The sequence below is a fragment of the Lytechinus pictus genome, chromosome 9 (genome assembly GCF_037042905.1).
Source record: "Lytechinus pictus isolate F3 Inbred chromosome 9, Lp3.0, whole genome shotgun sequence".
Classification (NCBI taxonomy): domain Eukaryota; kingdom Metazoa; phylum Echinodermata; class Echinoidea; order Temnopleuroida; family Toxopneustidae; genus Lytechinus; species Lytechinus pictus.
In genome coordinates, this window is record NC_087253.1 from 3966353 (window position 1) to 3986075 (window position 19723).

At 35.7% G+C, this 19723-nt stretch overlaps 1 protein-coding gene across 11 annotated transcripts in view; it reads right to left on the bottom strand.

Annotated features, from left to right (window-relative positions):
- Positions 1 to 1251: 1251 nt before the first annotated feature.
- The window catches only part of LOC129268420 (cytoskeleton-associated protein 5-like), a 92106-nt gene continuing 73634 nt past the window's right edge, over positions 1252 to 19723 (bottom strand). For 5 of the 11 annotated variants that reach the window (XM_064104511.1, XM_064104507.1, XM_064104505.1 and 2 more), the window contains 7 exons: positions 19085 to 19273; positions 17435 to 17593; positions 16662 to 16763; positions 15210 to 15402; positions 12558 to 12772; positions 9781 to 9816; positions 1252 to 7450 (listed from right to left, as the gene is read on the bottom strand). In XM_064104511.1, the coding sequence (XP_063960581.1) occupies positions 7334 to 7450; positions 9781 to 9816; positions 12558 to 12772; positions 15210 to 15402; positions 16662 to 16763; positions 17435 to 17593; positions 19085 to 19273 (1011 nt within the window). In that variant the 3' untranslated portion in view covers positions 1252 to 7333. The remainder of the gene's footprint in view (positions 7451 to 9780; positions 9817 to 12557; positions 12773 to 15209; positions 15403 to 16661; positions 16764 to 17434; positions 17594 to 19084; positions 19274 to 19723) is intronic. The other 6 variants (XM_064104513.1, XM_064104510.1, XM_064104509.1 and 3 more) reach the window with 3 other exon arrangements.

Consider the following 19723-nt stretch of genomic DNA (forward strand, 5'->3'; position numbering starts at 1 on the left):
TTGTAAAACCTCTGTACTTGTCCTCTCATAAAGAGAACACCACACCTTGTGATAGACTCTATAAAAGTGAGAATATAAGTGAAATAAGTACTAAAGGAATGAGGGAGTTGTACGTGTGTGACATCACAGATCTTGGTCGCATTGCCAATGGGAGGATCTACATGGCATTAGTGATCTCAATATTCAAATTCTCATAACTTTCTTATTATTCATTCAATCTTCCTCAAACTTTCAACAATATGTTTCTTTGATTTTTCTCTTTGATATGGATTCAGCTGGTTTCAAGGGTTTCATTCTCCTTTAATAATAATAGTCAGTTCTTGTATAGGTCATAACACATTATGAATAACGTCTCTATGCGCTTCCAAAGGACTTGGATATTATTACCCCAGCTGTAGCTCAAGCAGCCTTTCCAGCGCTCGGCATTTCAAGGAATAAATTCCTGCCAGGTACCCATTTACCTCACCTGGGTTGAGTGCAGCACAATGTGGATAAATTTCTTGCCGAAGGAAACTACGCCATGGCTGGGATTTGAACACACGACCCTCTGTTGTAAAGTCCGGAGACTAATCCACTGGGCCACAACGCTGGGCAAATGTGGATGAGATATCTGAATGATTATCATGATTATGTCTGATCAGCTTGAATGCAATAATGAAGTAATTAAGTAATGTTAACTTAATGATATTAATGTTGATCACCATCATCACAATCACCATCATCACAATTATAATCAACATCATCACCATCAATCAAATAATAGTCATCATCGATATCATCATGCAATGTGTTTGTATTGTATACATTCCATTTGAAATTTGTATTGTTTTGATACAATGACGAAGTATATATTATCAGGAGTGGAATAAAATACTGATTTATAACACTATTTGCTGCATTTCAATCTTTTAAAGTCTTGTGAACGAGGTTATTTGCGGTCAAATTGTCCACCAACTGCTCAACGCTGATAGTCCCGGGGTAATTATAATCTTGACAAACTAAATCTTTGTGACCACACAATTGACCATTGACCAGTCTTTGAAAACCACCTTTTTTTTTAAATAAGTGTTTTTGATACTCTTTAAGAGTTCACACGCGGCCCGCGTCCAAAACTGAAAAACACCCCCATTTAAACGTGTTTTTTTTTTGTTACGCAGGTGTACAGCAATATATTTGACTCCCCCCGGAGTAAATCTTTGTACAAGTATGTGTTATTCCAACAGGACAAATGTAAAACACAAAACCACAGACTGGTGTATCACCATTTTTATTGTACAAGTACATGTACACATACACACACTACTGTCACGTTGATGCTGCCAAGGACATACCACCGCACAATTAATCTTGCAGCAGCAGCAGAACAAAATATCATCGAACATAATCTTTATATCTGTATGTACATCATAACCCTGTAGCACAGAGCTTTGGGATCGATCATAAAGTTGAACTTTACGACTGATTGCATATCATTTTTCAATGCAATCAATCATAAAAATCAGTTGTATGATTCATTGTAAAGCCTTGTGTGACAGGGCATTTATTTTACAATCGTACTCAAGATAATTTGAGTATTCCATATACAAGTAACTGCCTGCCTAAGTTCATCTTCCATAGGTCCAATATTCGCAAATGTCAAAGCATTATTTCAGGCCAGAATTTGCAAAAAATGATATGTTGATGTGTTGTTAACATCTTAGTCAAACATTCCTGTGGTCACAAGAAATTTGGCGTTGGGCAAAATTGCCTACAGATGCCAGGATTTGCCTGGTAAATGACAGACATCTACATGTATGATTAGATTTGTTGATATCTTACTTATGATATAAAGTTTGATTAAACGCACACCTCACGAATATAGGGTGCTTCAATCAATCAATGGACTCTGTGGGGGTTTTACTCAAATTGATACACAGATGTATATATCCTTTTATAGTTAAAAGCTTTCCTTCAATCAACCACTCTCTTATAATCAAGCCCTGTTGCCCGAGGAACAGACAGGAAAATCACTATGTGGGACTACAAATACATTGAGGTAATGAAGCAGTTTTACATGTAATAACATGCTTGCCTCAAGTTTACCTGACATACCAACCTCAGTAGCTTACAATAAATGTATGCCATTACCTCATTGACTAATGGTTACAACAAATTCAACCGGTAATTCTCAACATTTCTTTTAATCGATTAATCAATTAATTTTATTGATATATCATCATCTGGGGAGTGTTTCATCAGCATTTTCATCCGACAAGTTGTCACTTGTCAGATCTGACATCTTTCTCTGATGTTGATTGGCTGAGAGGTACTGTTACTATGGTAACTGTCGGATAAAATGGGACTTGTCGGATAAAACGTCCGACAAGTCCTTTCATGAAACGCCCCCCCTGGTGAATTATATAAATATTATCAGTGCCAGTAAATTGCTGTACAGATACAAAACCCTATTATTAAAGAATCAGTGTATTTAATTTATGAGTTAAAAGAGTGCTGCAAAAAAAACTTCAATCAACTGCAATCTATTGGGAATATACATGTATGTTGCAAAATTGGAATTGATAGATTTTTTTGTGTGAATACCCCTTCAACCTCCCCAATTCAACATCGGTATGAATCTCAACTTCAGGTAACTCTGCCTAAGTCGACCTTCCACAAATGAAATATTCTAATTCCCAGCAATTTTTTTTCCATCAGATAATGTCTCATATACCCTTTTGAAAGTCAAATTTCTCCCAATTCAAACAGATTTCTGTAATCTAGACTTGGGCAGAGTTGGCTATAATTCACAAATTCTAAAATTTAATTATCAAAATGGTACATGTATCTGAGTGAAATTTAATGACTGGCCATATCCGTATTGATCAATCCAATGAGAGAATTTAACATTCAATGTAGGCTGTCATATTGTCTGAGGTTTCCTCACATATCAAAGAGTTGTAAAATAACTCAATATGATCAAACAGACGATAACATCAGCTGTATACATGAATAATCATCTCATAAATTCAAATATTCCGAGATAAATGTAGTTCAAGATATATACATGCATAATATCAGAGACAAGATTAATGCAATGCTATAAAACATGCCAATATCTGTACATTTCTTACGCAGAAAGCGGTCAAGTGTGAAAAGGCAACGGAAATAAAAGATACAAAAATAGCGATATATATAGAGATCTTGAAAAGAAAACGAAATCAAAGCTCTGGCACGACGTATGAAAAAAAAAATTAGAAAAGAATTCTGATTATTACTATCAAGGATACATCTCTTTCACACACAAACATGCATATTATATTTTACAGCTAAGTATAATGATGAATGTATACATCTACATGTAGTAAGCATTCATTCTTTCACATCAATATACATGGTCGTATTAACACGAATAAAGCCTGTACAAGGGGTATGTTCACATTAGGAAATATATATCGTTCGCAGTGTCTGAATATTAATCATGCATCAATAATCATATGTACAGTTCTGAATGCATTGTTTACCATGTGAACACGGCTTCAAATTCACCATTTAAAAAAAAGGGAATCTCTGAACTCTCCTCAAAATCTCAGGGTACAGATACATGTGATATTTTTAACTATTACATGCTCTTGCATCTTTTATAATCTTGCAATACATGACACATCCATGCAATAGCAATTGATATCACACTATTAGAACTACAGAGGTGTAACAGACAATATGTGTGCACACTTTACAGACAGTAGTCATATTCATATAATGTTAGGGAACAAGAAGATAAAATAATCCCCTTTTTACAAATATTTCATTATTCAATCATTTTCAAGACATTATCTTTTGATCTTCATGTGCAAAACAATTTATATTTTGCAGAAAAATGTAATAAGCCCGTTGATACTGAAATCTGTCTTTCCTTATAGCCTTGCCTAAGGATCACACAGTTCCATACATTTCAACACATGTCGGTCTATTGTACACCATGTGGCTCACGACCCATCTAGTCTCATATGCCATTTTCTCTGTATTGCCCTACCTTCTATTCCAAGTTGAATTTGAATAAGCAGCCCATTTTTACTCAAATTTTTTTTTCTGAAAAATATAGGAGGCTACAACAATCTCATATAATCTATTCATACTCTATCATGGTTGAAATCAATCAATGTTTTGCATAGAAAAGATAAACCCTTTGAATAAGAGATATAATTACAAATAAATCAGCACAGAAAATTTACATCTGAAGTTCTGAACATAGTGAGAAAATCTATGTTTTCTGCTGGGAGTATGAAGTGATTAACTAAAATCCTAAAACACAAGTCCTTCTTGTTCTAAAATATTATTTAACTGACCTTTGAATTAAAGATAAATCATTCTGGGCCCAACTGCTTAAAAATTCCTACTTTATTATGGTTACTTTATCATCCAATGGTAACTACCATGGTAAGGATGCTAAACAGTCAATCAAAGAATTTCAAGGAAGTTACTATTGAATAGTAAAGTAATGGTAACTTTTATGCAACGGGCCCAAAATCTTATATAATGGAAAATAATTTGACAAGAGTTATTGGTAATATAGCCAATTTCGATTAGCTGGATGATTTTGATGGCAAATTCTACATTTAAATAAAAAAATCTGACAGACCATATTGCACACATTTACTGAAAATGGACTAGTATTATCTATTGGAGTACGTTTTTTAAGTAGTAATGTTATTGCCTCGATAGAGCAAATTGCGTCACATCCTGGGTAATTTCTCAACCAATAAATGAACAGTTTTAATACATTGCATTCCATTCACGTTCCCATTTTAAAAATTTGTTATCCGAATGGGGTCAATTTTCCAATGAATTTTTGACAGACACCCCATTGCACACATTTACTGAAAATGGAATATATTCTATTGGATTACATTTTTTAATCAGTAATGATATTGCCTGGAACGAGCATATTGCGTCACATCCTGGTCATTTCTTGACCAATAAATGAACAGTTTTATTATACATTGCATTCCGTTCACGTTCCCATTTTTTAAATTTGTCATCCGAATGGTGTCAATTTTCCCAGTCTGAACACTGACTGTAACGTGCCTTTATAAAAGGGATGGGAGATTCTTTGTCATGGGCTGGGTTTGTGAAATATAACGCTCCCTAATGATGAGTAAGTGAATACATACACTGGTTGTTATATTATTGATACAGAAGAGCCCTGTCTTACAAAGAGTTACATGTAGCCTATATGGAAATCCAACAATGTCGTAATTCTTTTCTCCAGGAAATTTGCATGATGTCCTTGGTAAGAACACAGAGGAGCACACTGAATTTTCAAGAAAACAATGAATGTATGATTGATTATACATCACATCTAGAAAATATTTTGAACAAACATGCACCTTAGATGTTGACGTTGCTGGGTTTCAATAGTTGTGATTGATTGGATCAATTGTACATGTAGCTCTTTGTAAGACAGGGCCCAGATGCGAAACAATCCACAAAAACTTTTGATACATTCTGACCATTATCACACACTCCTAGCACACACTTATTAATTGATCATGAGTGCACAGTCGGTTCCACAAACTACTCCTATAAGTATATCACTCACAACCGATCTAATTACAAAAGCCCAGAAATTTTCACCAACTAATTCTTATCCCTGTAGCTTATTTTACAGCTAACCACATCACATTGGTTTGTGAAAATCATAGAATTAAAAAAAGAGAGAGCAGAGATCTACACATTTTTTAGCATTCATGGTATGATAAAAAACATAATTGGAGATAAAGGACAGCTGAGTTCAGCAACACAAACATGAGGGAAATGAGGTCAATCCTTCGAAGATGATACAAAAGTAATACTGGTGGATACCACAACAAAAGGATATGAACTCAAACAATGCAGCCAACCCCACTCCTATACATCATATATATTCACAATATACATGACTACATCTGTACATTAGACTGTATAGTTTCTCCTTAGATTTTTACATTGTAAAATGTACACTTGTATAAACACCATTTGTAATGGCAAGCAGTGGAAGCAGCCGTCGCTAAACTACCTCCTATATGTACAAGCTCATTTTCAGTCTATCGCGTTCTAATTCGTTCTTGGGAGTTCCACAAAATGTCAGGTTGGACTAATAAGCTCAAATTGATATTTTTAGCTTGTTTCTAGGTTTGAATAAAAATGTCTTCTTTTTAAGTCCAACTACAGTGTTTGTGAAACTACCCCCTGATATTCAAATGCAACACAGACACCATTATCTGTAGGTGGGACCACAAAATCAAAGAGCACAATGAGGAATTTTCAGTAACCTTCGTGAAGGCATAAACTAGACATGGAGCTATACTTCCCAAAACAAACAAAAACAAAGAAAAAATATTGAAAGGAAGCTCAGGGTAAAAAAAAAAATGAGAAAGACTTGAACCATATTTTTCGATCAAAAAGGGGCATCTGTTGCCTGGCTTACAGGCAGTTACTTCTGTTTGTGTTTAGTAACAGATCTTCTCCAGTTTAGTAGCAATACACATATTGATTTCAAGGAGATATTATTATGAAAGAAAGTGTATTATTGTCTATTGTATATTAACATCAATTATAAAGGTGCATGAATCTGATATAACACTTATAGTGATTCTATTACAGTCTTGAAAGTTTGGAAATGTTCATGCGTCTGAATTCTGAATTATCTCCCATCTGCAAGGTTTAGCATCTGTTCATAGAAATGACTTCCTTGCAGCAATTCTTTGACTCTAGAATCTACAAGGATCCTATGCTGCCGATAGATATGAATTATTAATTCTCTCAAGGTCAAATTGGTTCAGAAGCCATCCATAGCTGTAGGTTCTTGAATTGCTCAAGTCAACAAGGTTTGAAAGCTGCCCAAGGAAATGATTTCGTTGCAGGAAACGATCGACTCTGAAATCCACAGGGATCACATGCCGCTGATAGATTTAATGATTCTATCAAAGCAAAATTAGTTCAGAAGCTGTCCCTAGCTGCAAGTCCTTGTACCTCTCTCAAGTCTACAAGGCTACGAAGCTGTTCCTACATGTAGGTGAGTTTTACTTCTTTACTTCCTCAAAAGTACAAGGATCAGATGCTGCTCCTAGGTATATCTAATTGATTCTATCAGAGCGTAATTGGTTCCGTAGCCGTTCATAGACACAAGTCCTTGAATGTCTAAGTTGCAATATTTAGCTGTTGTTCATGGAAATGCTTTCCGTAACATTGAGAAGCCGTCCATCAACCAAATAATCATCACCATCATCAATATCATGTGTATGTATTGTCCATTGCGTCTAGTCCTTGAATGCTTTCGGTGTACAAGGTTTAGAAGCTAGTTCCTAGAAGAGTTTTACTTGCAGGAATTCTTGATCTTTTCCAATCTTTTCTTGATATCATCGACGTCCGGCAGAGGAGCCAGCTGAGGAGCGGTAGCAGGAAGGTTGGACGAACTGCTTCCTAACGAGATCTGAAGTTGAAAAAAAAACGAAAATAATCAAATAATCAAATGAAAATAATAGGTACCACATTTATATAGCATTGAAAACAATGATTCAACAGCACTGCATACTATTACTACGTCTTTAGCAAGGTTACCCTGATCAGACGCTCAATCAATTAAGGAATCCTACCAGGTAACCACTTTCTACACCTGGGTCGAGAGTGGCAATTGTAGTTAAACCCCCTTCCAAAGGGTGCGAGTGCAGCGGAGGGATTTGAACAACGTACCATGTGGTTCAAAGTCAAGAGACTTATCCACTGAGCCACAATAACTATACAGGTTCTGTAACAACATTTTCAAGACAATGACAAAATTTCAATTGCATTCTTACCAACTCTGCACTGTATATGATGAACCATGCATTTCAAAAATTCAGTATCATGACAACCTACCCAAATCCCTCAATAAGTTTTGGCCAAAATTACATTTCGGTTCTGGGAAATTCCATGTTCAACCCACTACATATGGTACCTTCCTAGAATGAGTTGTCTCTGTTAAGAGTTGAAATGCTCTCAAATAATAATAGCTTGAGCAGTTCATGACATTAAATTTGGGTCAAACGTAGAAAAAGGTTTATCATTTTGTGAAATGTGGGTCGGAGGTAGAAAAAGGTTAATTATTTTGTGGAATTGCTCTTTTCTGTTGACAAACGGTTAGAAGAAGCACTCACAAGATCTCAAACAAAATTACTTTGAATGACAATGTAATCACAACACAAGTTACACCAAACCATTCCAATACAATACACATGATCAGACAAGACAAGACTATGTCGGTTAAATCAAATCATCAATTGAAAATCATTGAAAGAGAAAAAGATGACGACCATAACAAATGACACTAGGACAGAAAAGGGAATATTTACATCACATTAATCACAGGGCTCGTCATGTTTCGTCTGATTTATGAAAATATCTCTCTGTGGGAAGGAGGCTTAGTTTTTTCAGGGAATCCTACTTACTGCCTTTATATGCAACATTGAATAATCTTTAACATTGCAGTAAATTGAGATTTTCCAGGGCTTGTTTGAGCATTCTGGAGGCGAAATTGCCCCAAGCAATCTTGAGCAATTTGGGTCTTGACATACACTTACAAAATGTTGCATAATGTCAGAACCACAGACATGTACCAAGGGTCCCAAAATTTGGTCTCAAAAGTTACAGAAACTTAAAAGAAAAAGTCCTGGAACAGCGTAAGCTTTTCGCATTTTTTACGAAAAAATATAGAGGGGAGCTCTCCCCCCCCCCCCTCCCTTCTCATTAGGGTTTCACCTGGGAAATATATATGTAGTTCATTTCAGCATTGTCATAATGTCAATACCATCACAATACCATGCGATCGGACTAAACATGACAAAAGAACATCACATAACCATATTGAATAGAATCATACAACAGCAAATATCAAGGTAAAAATGTATAAAAAAATATTCTGTAGACAGGCAAACATCTATATGTATATTCAAATAAAAATATATTAAAAGTATGTGACAATCAGACAAAATATCAAGATGCTTTTTGGGGTGAATTTGTTGGTTTTGGGTTTTGGGCATCACTGTGAAAGACGGAATAAGATTAAGAAATTAGACCAAAGTACATTGCATAGTGGCTCGGTGGTAGAGCATCTGCCTCTCTGAATGGGAGGTCGTGGGTTCAATACCCGGCCCAAATCATACCAACAGGGACATACATTTCAAATTGTACAACGCCTACTAGCTTCAGTGTTGTACGCAAGCAAACGGGAGGCTGAATGTCAAACATTTGTACCGTTGCACACGTACCGTCCATAATGTACCATTGCACAGTCAGGAACAATGTAACGACACAATAGAAATTATGACTCCATGCATTGCGCTTTTAATAGTAAATGCAGATGCAATGTGCGTAGGTCTTACTGGCTAAATGCGAATTGCTGCTTCAGATCAGATGCGTTGGATGCCCGTTTGTAGGATTTGCTTTTCGCTTTCAAAAATTCTTTCTCATTTTCATAGATTAACATATATGAAAAATCTATTATTGTTCGTACTTTCAGTAACTTCTGAGGCGTTGTACAACACGAATAGCGAATATTCTTATTTTTGCAATGGTGCGACATTTTGTATTTGGTGAAAGAGACACTCTATTCAACTCAGCTACGCCTCTTTGAATAGAGCATCTTTCTTTCACCTTGTGCGAAATCTGGCATCATCGACCTCAGGCCTATTCGCTTTTTGTATCCTGATCTCAGATTATGATTAGCAGACAAAGAGTTACACGTACAACAAACAAGCATGCAATGAATCAAGCAAACACTCTTACCCTCTCTGGAACAAAATGATGCCCACTTCCTGCTCGCTATGATTTGCATGATGGGATAGTATGAATGATATGAGTATAAATGGAATCATGGGTATTGGGAGTTGGTGGGATGAAGCTAAAACTAAAGCCAGCCTCATTGGGTGATTTCAAGTTCAGTGTTGACCTTTTGGTGTTGGTGTTAGGTCAATTTTTACACGATTATAACACCAAACATAAAATGAAGATGGTACCGAAAAGTCAGTCACTAGTTGTTGAGATGTCAGTAATGTGATCTGGATCAGTTTTACAAACTCTGAATAACTTTTGGTGTTAGTGTGGCAATCCAAATTGCAACACCAACACCAAGGCCAACATCGGACTTGAAATCACCCATTGAATGTAAATTAATCAACCTAAACTGTGGATTCATTTTAATATACTTGTGGTATTCTGATAATTAAAGGGGAAGCTCATCCTGACAAAAAAATTAATTTGAATAAAAAGAGACCAATCCAACAAGCATAACACTGAAAATTTCATCAAAATTGGATGTGAAACAAGAAAGTTATTATATTTTTAAGTTTCACTTTATAATTTCACAAAACAGTTATATGCACATCCTGATTGGTATGCAAATGAGGAGACTGATGACATCATCCACTCACTATTTCTTTTGTATTTTATTATATGAAATATGAAATATTCTAATTTTTTCCTCCTTTTTAAGTGAAACAAAGTTTTTTCTCCCTGAGCATGTGGAATTACCATTATTTTAACAGTTTTTTGTTAAAATCTGTAAAACTTGAAATATTGTATTATTCAAACAATAAAAAAACAAAAGAAATAGTGAGTGATGGACATCATTGACTCTCTCATTTGCATATTGCTGAGTTGTGCATTTAACTGTTTTATAAAATGAAAAATAAGCGAAACTTAAAAATGTCATAACTTTCCTATTTTACATCCGATTTTGATGAAATTTGCAGCGTTATATTTGTTTGATTTTTCTCTATCGATGCAAATCAACAATTTTCTGGGGTGTACTTGACCTTTAATAAAATGACATTTCATTGATTTCTTTTCTTAATTTAAGATAGATGTGAAGCTGCTCGGATGTGACATCACAAATGAAAATTAAAATCCTAAATTCTAATCACTTTTTAAATCTTTGAGGAAATTTCTTCAAACCTTCACCAATATTTTGTCATTAGTTTTCATGTTTTTTTTCTACAATAAACTTTTTGACACGGTAAACTTCCGCTTTAATGGAATACTAGATTTTATCTTACCTCCTTAATATTCGCCACAAAGACAAATAATTAATCAACATTGATTGTATACTCATATTATCCTTTTCTTATTTCACTATAAATTACATGTTTGGACAACTTTTCATTCGAGGATTAAAATGGTTAGTACTTTGTGCATAAGAAGGCACTGCATAGAAGCATGATCTAAGATAACCTAATGTTAGGTAAACTAATGCTGTAAGAAAAACCACTGAATGGCCCGTATTCTGAACTCAGATTTAATCTAAACTCTTGTTTATTTCAAGTTGTGGTTTAAGTATGGAAAGCCAATTGTGAAATGAATCTCTAACAGTAAAGGTTCAATTTATCAGCATAACTGGTGCTCAATTCATTTATATTTATCCGGGGATAAGATCTGAAATGGCTTTTTTCAGTTAATGATGGATATCAAAAATTTTTGGTGAGCTCAAAATATTTGGTTCTGGTAAAAAGCTATAGGCTCATATTCTAAACTCAGGTTTTATTTAAACTCTCGACCAACATCATGGTGAACTATGGAAAGCCAATTGCGCCACTAATCACAAACAGTGGAGGTTCAGTTTGTGAGCACAGGTCATGCTAAATACATAACAACTGTCTAGGAATGATGATGAAAGAAGTTAGTTTCACCGTTACTGCATGAGGGAAAGACGTGGTAAACATATGGAACATACACTGTAAACAAAATTTTTTGACTTTTTCAGCATCCCATAATTTTAGGACATAGGTAGACCATGGCATGAGTTAAACTGGACATCAAATTAAGGGCCATTTGGGTTAAGCCCATGTGGTATAATTAGACTCTCTGAGAAATAGACTAACTACTTGTACACCAATATGCTTTTTACACTGGATTTTCTTAACCCTGTACTACCGCTAACCTTGTACTATCAATAACCCCGTACTAAATATTTTTCCTTTTCACACACAACAAATTTTCTGCCTAACCCCGGCAAGGGAAATACTTGCTTATCTAAAACATAAACTAGTAATCCCTGACGTGCGGTAGCCATTCATGAGCGCTTATCTCTGATTGGACAACAGCGCTGGCTCCGTTGCCCCAAGGGTTATACATCGGGCACTGTCCTTGACTTGGCCTGGGTTTCTTTTTACACACTAGTAGCGATCTTAACCCTGGACTATTCTGCCGTACTTCGGCAAATGGAAGCAAGTTACAAAAGTATAATTTGTCATAAATGAGCAATGTGTGTTCGTCATTTACATACATGTAGGCGTCAATGCAATTTAACAGCATATTTTCTTAAATATCTTTCCGTAGAACGATAATTTCTTCCCCAAATTTTGCCTGAACGTGCAACATACAAAGGGTGTTTCAAAAACAACAATAACTCAAATTTGGCTGATGTGTAACTTGCTTCCTTTTGCCAAAGTTTGGCAGTATTACTCGTTACACCGCAAATTTGGCCCCACCTATAGTACGGGGTTAAGGAAATGTTTGCTAGTGTAAAAAGCGTACAAGTAAATATAAACTAATGTGCATCAACTTACCAGAGGTTCTTTATTAGATGATTCCGACTGAGGAGCGGGAATCTCCTGCTTCGCTTGGGGAGCAGTCTTAGGGACATTATCGATCACCCCTTCTTGAGCGTTCTCCAAACCACAGCGGGCGCGTAAGATCTTGATACGTCCTAACGGATCGTTCATCGCCTCACCTTCCGTGCCATCGCCAACGGGTCGTGGATTTGACATCATGATTTGCTCTGATAAAACAAAGAAGAGATTCTATTATGAAGATTTGAACTTTTATAAACTATGAAATTCCGTTGACTGAAAATCAAGATACGTTTGGACCTGCATTTGATTGCATGTCTTCCTGCAAATGAATGACAGTGGCCCCTAGAATGGCAGCGACAGGAAAAGTTAACTAAATACCTGCGGTAAATAACTGGGGCAAATGCCTTCTGTCCCAATTGCAACAGAATGGAAACAAACGATAGCAATTAAGTTAGTTAAATAGCACAGCGGAAAACATGAATCATAAATAAATGTTGTTATGGTGACGATCAACCTTGAATTTAAAGGAGAATGAAACCCTTGAAACCAGCTGAATCCATATCAAAGAAAAAAATCAAAGAAACATATTGTTGAAAGTTTGAGGAAGATTGAATGAATAATAAGAAAGTTATGAGCATTTGAATATTGAGATCACTAATGCCATGTAGATCCTCCCATTGGCAATGCGACCAAGATCTGTGACGTCACACACGTACAACTCCCTCATTACTTTAGTACTTATTTCACTTATATTCTCACTTTTAGAGAGTCTATAACAAGGTGAGGTGTTCTCTTTATGAGAGGACTAGTACAGAGGTTTCACAACATTATATCATTGATGAATCGTTTGTCATATGATTAGAATGAGCAAAAAGAGATGTTTTGGGGTATATTTTCAGTGTCCAAAAGGGGAGAGTTGTTCATCTGTGACATCATAGATCTTGGTCGCATTGCCAATGGGAGGATCTCCATAGCATTAGTGATCTCGACATTCAAATGCTCATAACTCTTCTATTGCTAGTCCTATTTTACTCAAACTTTTGTTGATCTCATTCTTTGATTTTTCTGCTTTCACAAAAGCTAACTTGCTCCAAGAGTTTCATTCTCCTTTAAAGACATTATCATGAAATCATTGCTTGCTGAAAATGCAGGGGCCCGTTTCAGAAAGACTTGTTATAATAACGACTGAACGGTTTCTATAATGAGTTTTCAATCAGCCAATCAGATTGGAGGATTTCTGTAGCTTTTAACTGTTGGCACAAATTTGTTATTGCAACAAGTTTTATGAAACGGGCCCCTGACGTCTTTCCTCGATTCTGATTGAGAAGCATTATTCCTATGGTATTGAGGTTGAATCCAACCCAAATAAAAACTTTGATTAAGAGGAAGTAGAAAAATCAGACAAGTTGATAGGTGAAAGTTTGAACAATATCGGACAAACAATAGGAAAGTTACGAATTGCTAAAAGTTGTAAATATTGGTAATCACTTTACCCATGGAGACTTCAAATTGGCCGCATATGTGATGTCATAGTGATGTGAGGCAAGGGCTACTCTTCTATGTACTCCAATACATATAACGGCTAAAATGCCATTTTTTTTCTCAAAAGTTTTACTTCATTAGATTTTTCTGTCATGAGGACATAAAACAACATACTACCTGGGTTATATTTAGATTACTGCCCCAGGGGAATGGGTACTTTAATAGGAGAAAAACACAAATCCCTATTTATTAAGTGCATGGCCTATGAGAAAGTTGTCCTTGCCCCATGTCATATTTTACCTACTCAGTTGCCAATTTGAAATCTACATATTCTTAGGTATTTCAATTTTAAAGCAGCCACAACTTTCTTATTGCTTGTCGGATTTCTTTCAAACTTTCACCATTCTGTTTTATTATTTTTCTCCTTTCCAACACAACATTTTATGACCATGGCTGGATTCCCTTGAACTGTCAGATAAAATAAGACCTGTCAGATAAAAAAAATCCAAAATGAAACACTCCTCCGGTATCCTTGAATATTGGACTTGATCTTACGGTGGCACGACATTTACTCCTGCGAAGTTTGCTACGGTCTTAAAGGTAAATGCCAGTTGTGGTGACGATATCAAAATGAGTTCGAACAGAATCCAATGAAATGACCACCAAAGTGTCTGTTTGTATAAATAAAACATATGTGCCAAAGAATTCTGGAAGAAATTGTGTAATTGCTGAGAAATCAGCAAATAAGCACAGGATTCGGGTCAAGCGTCGGGCCGACATTCAAGGCAATAATACACTGTCCCACGTGCGCTTATCTGTGTTGGTGATCTTCAGTGTGAACATTTTTCAGCATAGATTTCAAGATTTCACAAAGTTCAGTTTATGTAACTGTACCAGATCTAGATCCTCGATGATATACAAGCCTGGTTTACAGACTTTCTCATGAAATCAGTGTTTACTGCAACTACTGGCATTTCTCTTTAATATCTCAGAGAGCATAGGGTTAGAGTTCGGATTGTAATAGAGTTTTTGGATCAGAATAATGTGGAGATTACGATTAGGTTTTATTTTAATTTGCAAGGGTGGATTTTACGTTTGGCTTAACGTGTAGATTTTCCATCGGAGCAATTGTCGCCAGAGCAAATGTCATGGAACCAATCTTACCTGATTTATTTTCATGTTGGCTATCTTTGACCATGACGTTGGTGGTATGGAAGTTCTTGTCTCCTCTCTCCTTGGCGATGTTCTGAAGACCATGAGTGATGTAGGTTTGGAAATATTGTGACGTCTTCTTGAGGAACGGATCGATGTCGACCTCGGGGTATTTCAGCTTGAAGTCATACAACTCGGCCAAACCCTGGAGAATGGATTGTTTGAGGTCATATGTCATCATGTTTTATCATTTTTATTATTCAAGATGACAAGATTAGCATTCAATGCTACATTTTTCCCTTTAAGGTTAATGTATCAGAATTAAAATAGAAATTAATAAAAAAGAAAAAAAAAACTTATACCACAGCCATAATAATTTGCATTAATTCTCATCAAAAATGATACTTTAATATTGTTGTTTCTAGAAGTGTAGGCCTGATCATACAGGTAAATAATTTTTGTACATTTATTAGGCAATCCTTTCAAACTTTTAATACACAATAATAGTTTGTGTTACCAGGGCCCATGGCATCATAATAATAAGAAGAAGGAGGACGAGAAGGAGAGGAAGGAGAGGAAGGAGAAGGAGGAGGAGAGGAAGAAGGAGGAGGAGGAGGAAGAAGGAGGAGGAGGAGAGAAAGAAGGAGGAAGAGAGGAAGGAGGAGAAAGAGGAGGAAGGAGGAGAAGGAGGAGAGAAAGAAGGAGGAAGAGAGGAAGGAGGAGAAAGAGGAGGAAGGAGGAGAAGGAGGAGAGAAAGAAGGAGAAGGAGGAGAGAAAGAAGGAGAAGGAGGAGGAGGAAGAGAGGAAGGAGAAGAAGGAGAACGAGGATGAGAGGAAGGAGAAGGAGAAGGAGGGGGAAAAGAAGAAGAAATCAAACTTATGTCACTCTAAATCCACTCTGCATGAGTGATCAAGTCGATTTAAAAGAAATTTGTCAGGAAATTAAGAGGAAATGAACAGAACACAAGGTTTACTGATTGAGCTGATTTTTCACGATTGATCATACATAATAATCAGTACAATCAATGATAGAAATTGGTTACACAATCAATTACCAAGCTCTATGGCCCAAATTCACAAAGGTGGTTTTGAAAACCAACGGTTGAGTCCATGGTTTATGCAGATTTCCTGTATAAATTACGCTTATTTCAGCGCGTATCTGGTGCGTGTATAAAAAATGTCCAATTCTGATGCGCGCTTTTGTCACAGTCTTCAAACAGTGGACTCATGAATAAAATAGCGTATCTAACCATGGTAACAGGCGTCAATTTGGCGCACTGTGACAAAAGCGCGCATCAGAATTTGACATTTTTTATACACGCACCAGATACGCGCTGAATTAAGCGTAATTTATACAGGAAATCTGCATAAACCATGGGCTCAACCGTGGGTTTTTAAAACCACCTTTGTGAATTCGGGCCTATGTGACGGGGCCCCGTATCGCAAGCAGACAGGTGGACCTACCTCCCTTGTATTTTCATTGGATCCAATCTTCTGGAAGATGTGTGCAAGAAGGTCGTTTGTCCTCCCAGGGACAGCTCTGCGGGGTGACTGCTTCACATTTTTCTGTGCAAAAAGGACGTCAGTAGCATTGAATTACCACATACAGTTTAGGTAAAATATTATTACACCTTTTCCTACTAAGCTTCCTTCCATATGGTATGGTCTACTAATTCTTCCTCAAGCTGTAGTCATTTCATTGTAATTCAGTCAAACTGCTGCATCAATAACAAAATATCATTGAATGTTCATTACAGATTTTCATAGCGAATTAACGGCTGAAAAAAGGTTACCAGTTACAATTTTCTAACATGAATGTTAGATAACATTCCAAAATAATTTTATAATTTTATGCCTCCCCCACCCATTGATGCTACAGTATTGTAATGTCCACTAAAAAAAATAATGTTATAATTTGATATCACCCCCCCCCCGACCAATTGATGCTACAATAAAGAAATGTGCACTAAAACTAATTTATAGTAGTAATTTGATATCCCCCACCCACCCATTGATGCTACAATATTGAAATGTACACTAAAAATAAAATCTTATAATTTTATATCTTCTTCCCCCCCCCCCTCCCCCATTGATGCTACAATATAAAGATATGTGTCACATCAAATAAATCAGCCTTGGCCTGGAAATGTTGAAATTTAAGGCATTGTGCACTGATTTTCAACATTTTCATTCTCTTCTCTCTGAGACTTTTATAATTATATTTTTAAAAAACTTACATCGGAATGCATTCTGACAATATCAGGAGCTGACCCGTTGATATGATCGTTGCTTGTTGAACTGCTAACGCTGCTAGAGCTGCTACGAAGAACCTTCTTGAGATAAGATTCCACTTCGGAATCTTTAGTATCGGGAATCAATGTTAGGTGGTTCAGAACCTAAAAGGGTAAATTAACAAGAAAGTAAAAAATTTGCTTAGGACTGAATGGGAGGTATACGATATTCTTTTCTTGTGCAATAAGGCCACAGCACACCTTATGATTGGTCTGCAACTTGATTTTGGAATAAAATACTTTAACTTTTTTTATGACTATTGAGACATGGAACCTCTTCCTGTGCAAAGTTCTAAATCATTGTATGAATACTTATATTCAATTTCATGATTGTATGCTCTTCTCCTTATAAGAATAAAAGCAAATTCAATTTATCATCGTAATATCATCATAATCATCGTACGATTGGCTATGATTTAAAACCAATTTGGCCTGTACTCCAATACTTGTTTGCAATTATCCAAAAGTTCATTACTATTTTTACAGTCAATATTAACCTCAATTAAAAGTTTCTATTCATTAATATTTTCAGATAATATTTAAAAACGGAATTTGTTAAAAATCAAATTATAAACCAGTCATAAGATTTACAGTGACCTTAATCAATACCTGAAAGTTTTAGACAAAATAAGTCATTAAAAAAGTCCACCCCAACAAAAAGCTGATTTGAATAGAAAGAGAAAATTCAAACAAGCATAACACTAAAAATGTCATCAAAATTGGATGTAAAATAAGAAAGTTGTAACATTTTAAGATTTCGCTTAATTTCACAAAACAGTTATATGTACATCCTGTTCGATATGCAAATGAGGGGACCGATGACATCACCCACTCACTGTTTATTTTGTATTTTATTATATGAAATATGAAATATTTTGATTTTCGCCTCATTGTCATGTGAAACGAAGTTTCATTCCTTCCTGAACACGTGGAATTCCATTATTTTAATATTTTGTGGTTCAGACAAGGAGGTCCTAATTGTCAAATTCGTAAAAATTGAAATATTGTATAATTCAAACAATAAAAAACAAAAGAAATAGTGAGTGACATCATCGACTCTCATTTGCATATCACTGAGTTGAGCATAGAACTTTTTTGCAAAAAATGAGCGAAACTTTCAAATGTTATAATTTTCTTATTTTACATCCAATTTTGATGAAGTTTTCAGCTTTATTCATGTGTGATTTTTCTCTATTTATTAAATCAACTGTGTTTTGGGGTGGACTTGACCTTTAACTATTAAAAAAATAGAAATAAATTGACATTGTGCAGACTATAGCAGCAGCATCGGGCACATAGAAAGTTATGGCTATCAGAAAAAGTGATGACTTTTATGTGCGAGTCCATCCCAACAAAGGTAGATTTGAATGTAAAGAGAGAAATCAAACAAGTTTCATTTAACTTAATTTTGTAAGATCAGAATGCTAAATGGTAAGCATTCACATTATATACACATAGACTTTCACAAAACTTTTCCACAGACTCTAAGACAAGTATTCACATTATTATACAAGTAGACTTTATCACAACTTGACACAGGCTTTAAGAAAATAAACTTAAGCTAAATGAATTCCAACTGTTCATTGGGAGTCTTACCTTCTGGCCGAGTATCTTAGCCAGCGAGTGTAAGATGGTCTTGACGGTACGGAGTGGCGTATCGCTAGGCTGATCGCGCCAGACGGACGACGGGAACGCTTTGAGGAACTGATGAAGATCCAACAGAATACGATCGATGTTGAGCTCGTTGATGATGTTGGGCATGGTGCGGACAAGCCTCCATAAACACTGATAAAAAAAATCAATGAAAATTACAATTATGATGACATTTATTCATCAATATAAGTCGTAATAGCATATTTAGCATTTGATTAAGATCAAGCAGAATAAGATCGCTGTTGAGCTTTTTTTTTTTTAAGTGGCCAATGAATTATAAGAATAAAGTATGCAGAATTTTCCCTTTCTTTTCTAATTCATGGATTTACCCAGTTGTCTTTCAATAAAGTAAACTTCTTTTTTTCTTTTTTTAAGTGCCCAATAACTTATAAGAATAAAGTATGCAGAATTTTCCCTTTCTTTTCAAAGTTACAGATTTACCCAGTTGTCTTTCGATAAAAGTAAACTCGTTTCAACTTTATGCTCTCCCCTTATATCATTTTTTCTGTCACTGTTACTGTCCCTTTAATTGGGATTTTGGGTCCTGTCACATACAAGTCACTTTTATCACTGGAGCGTTGT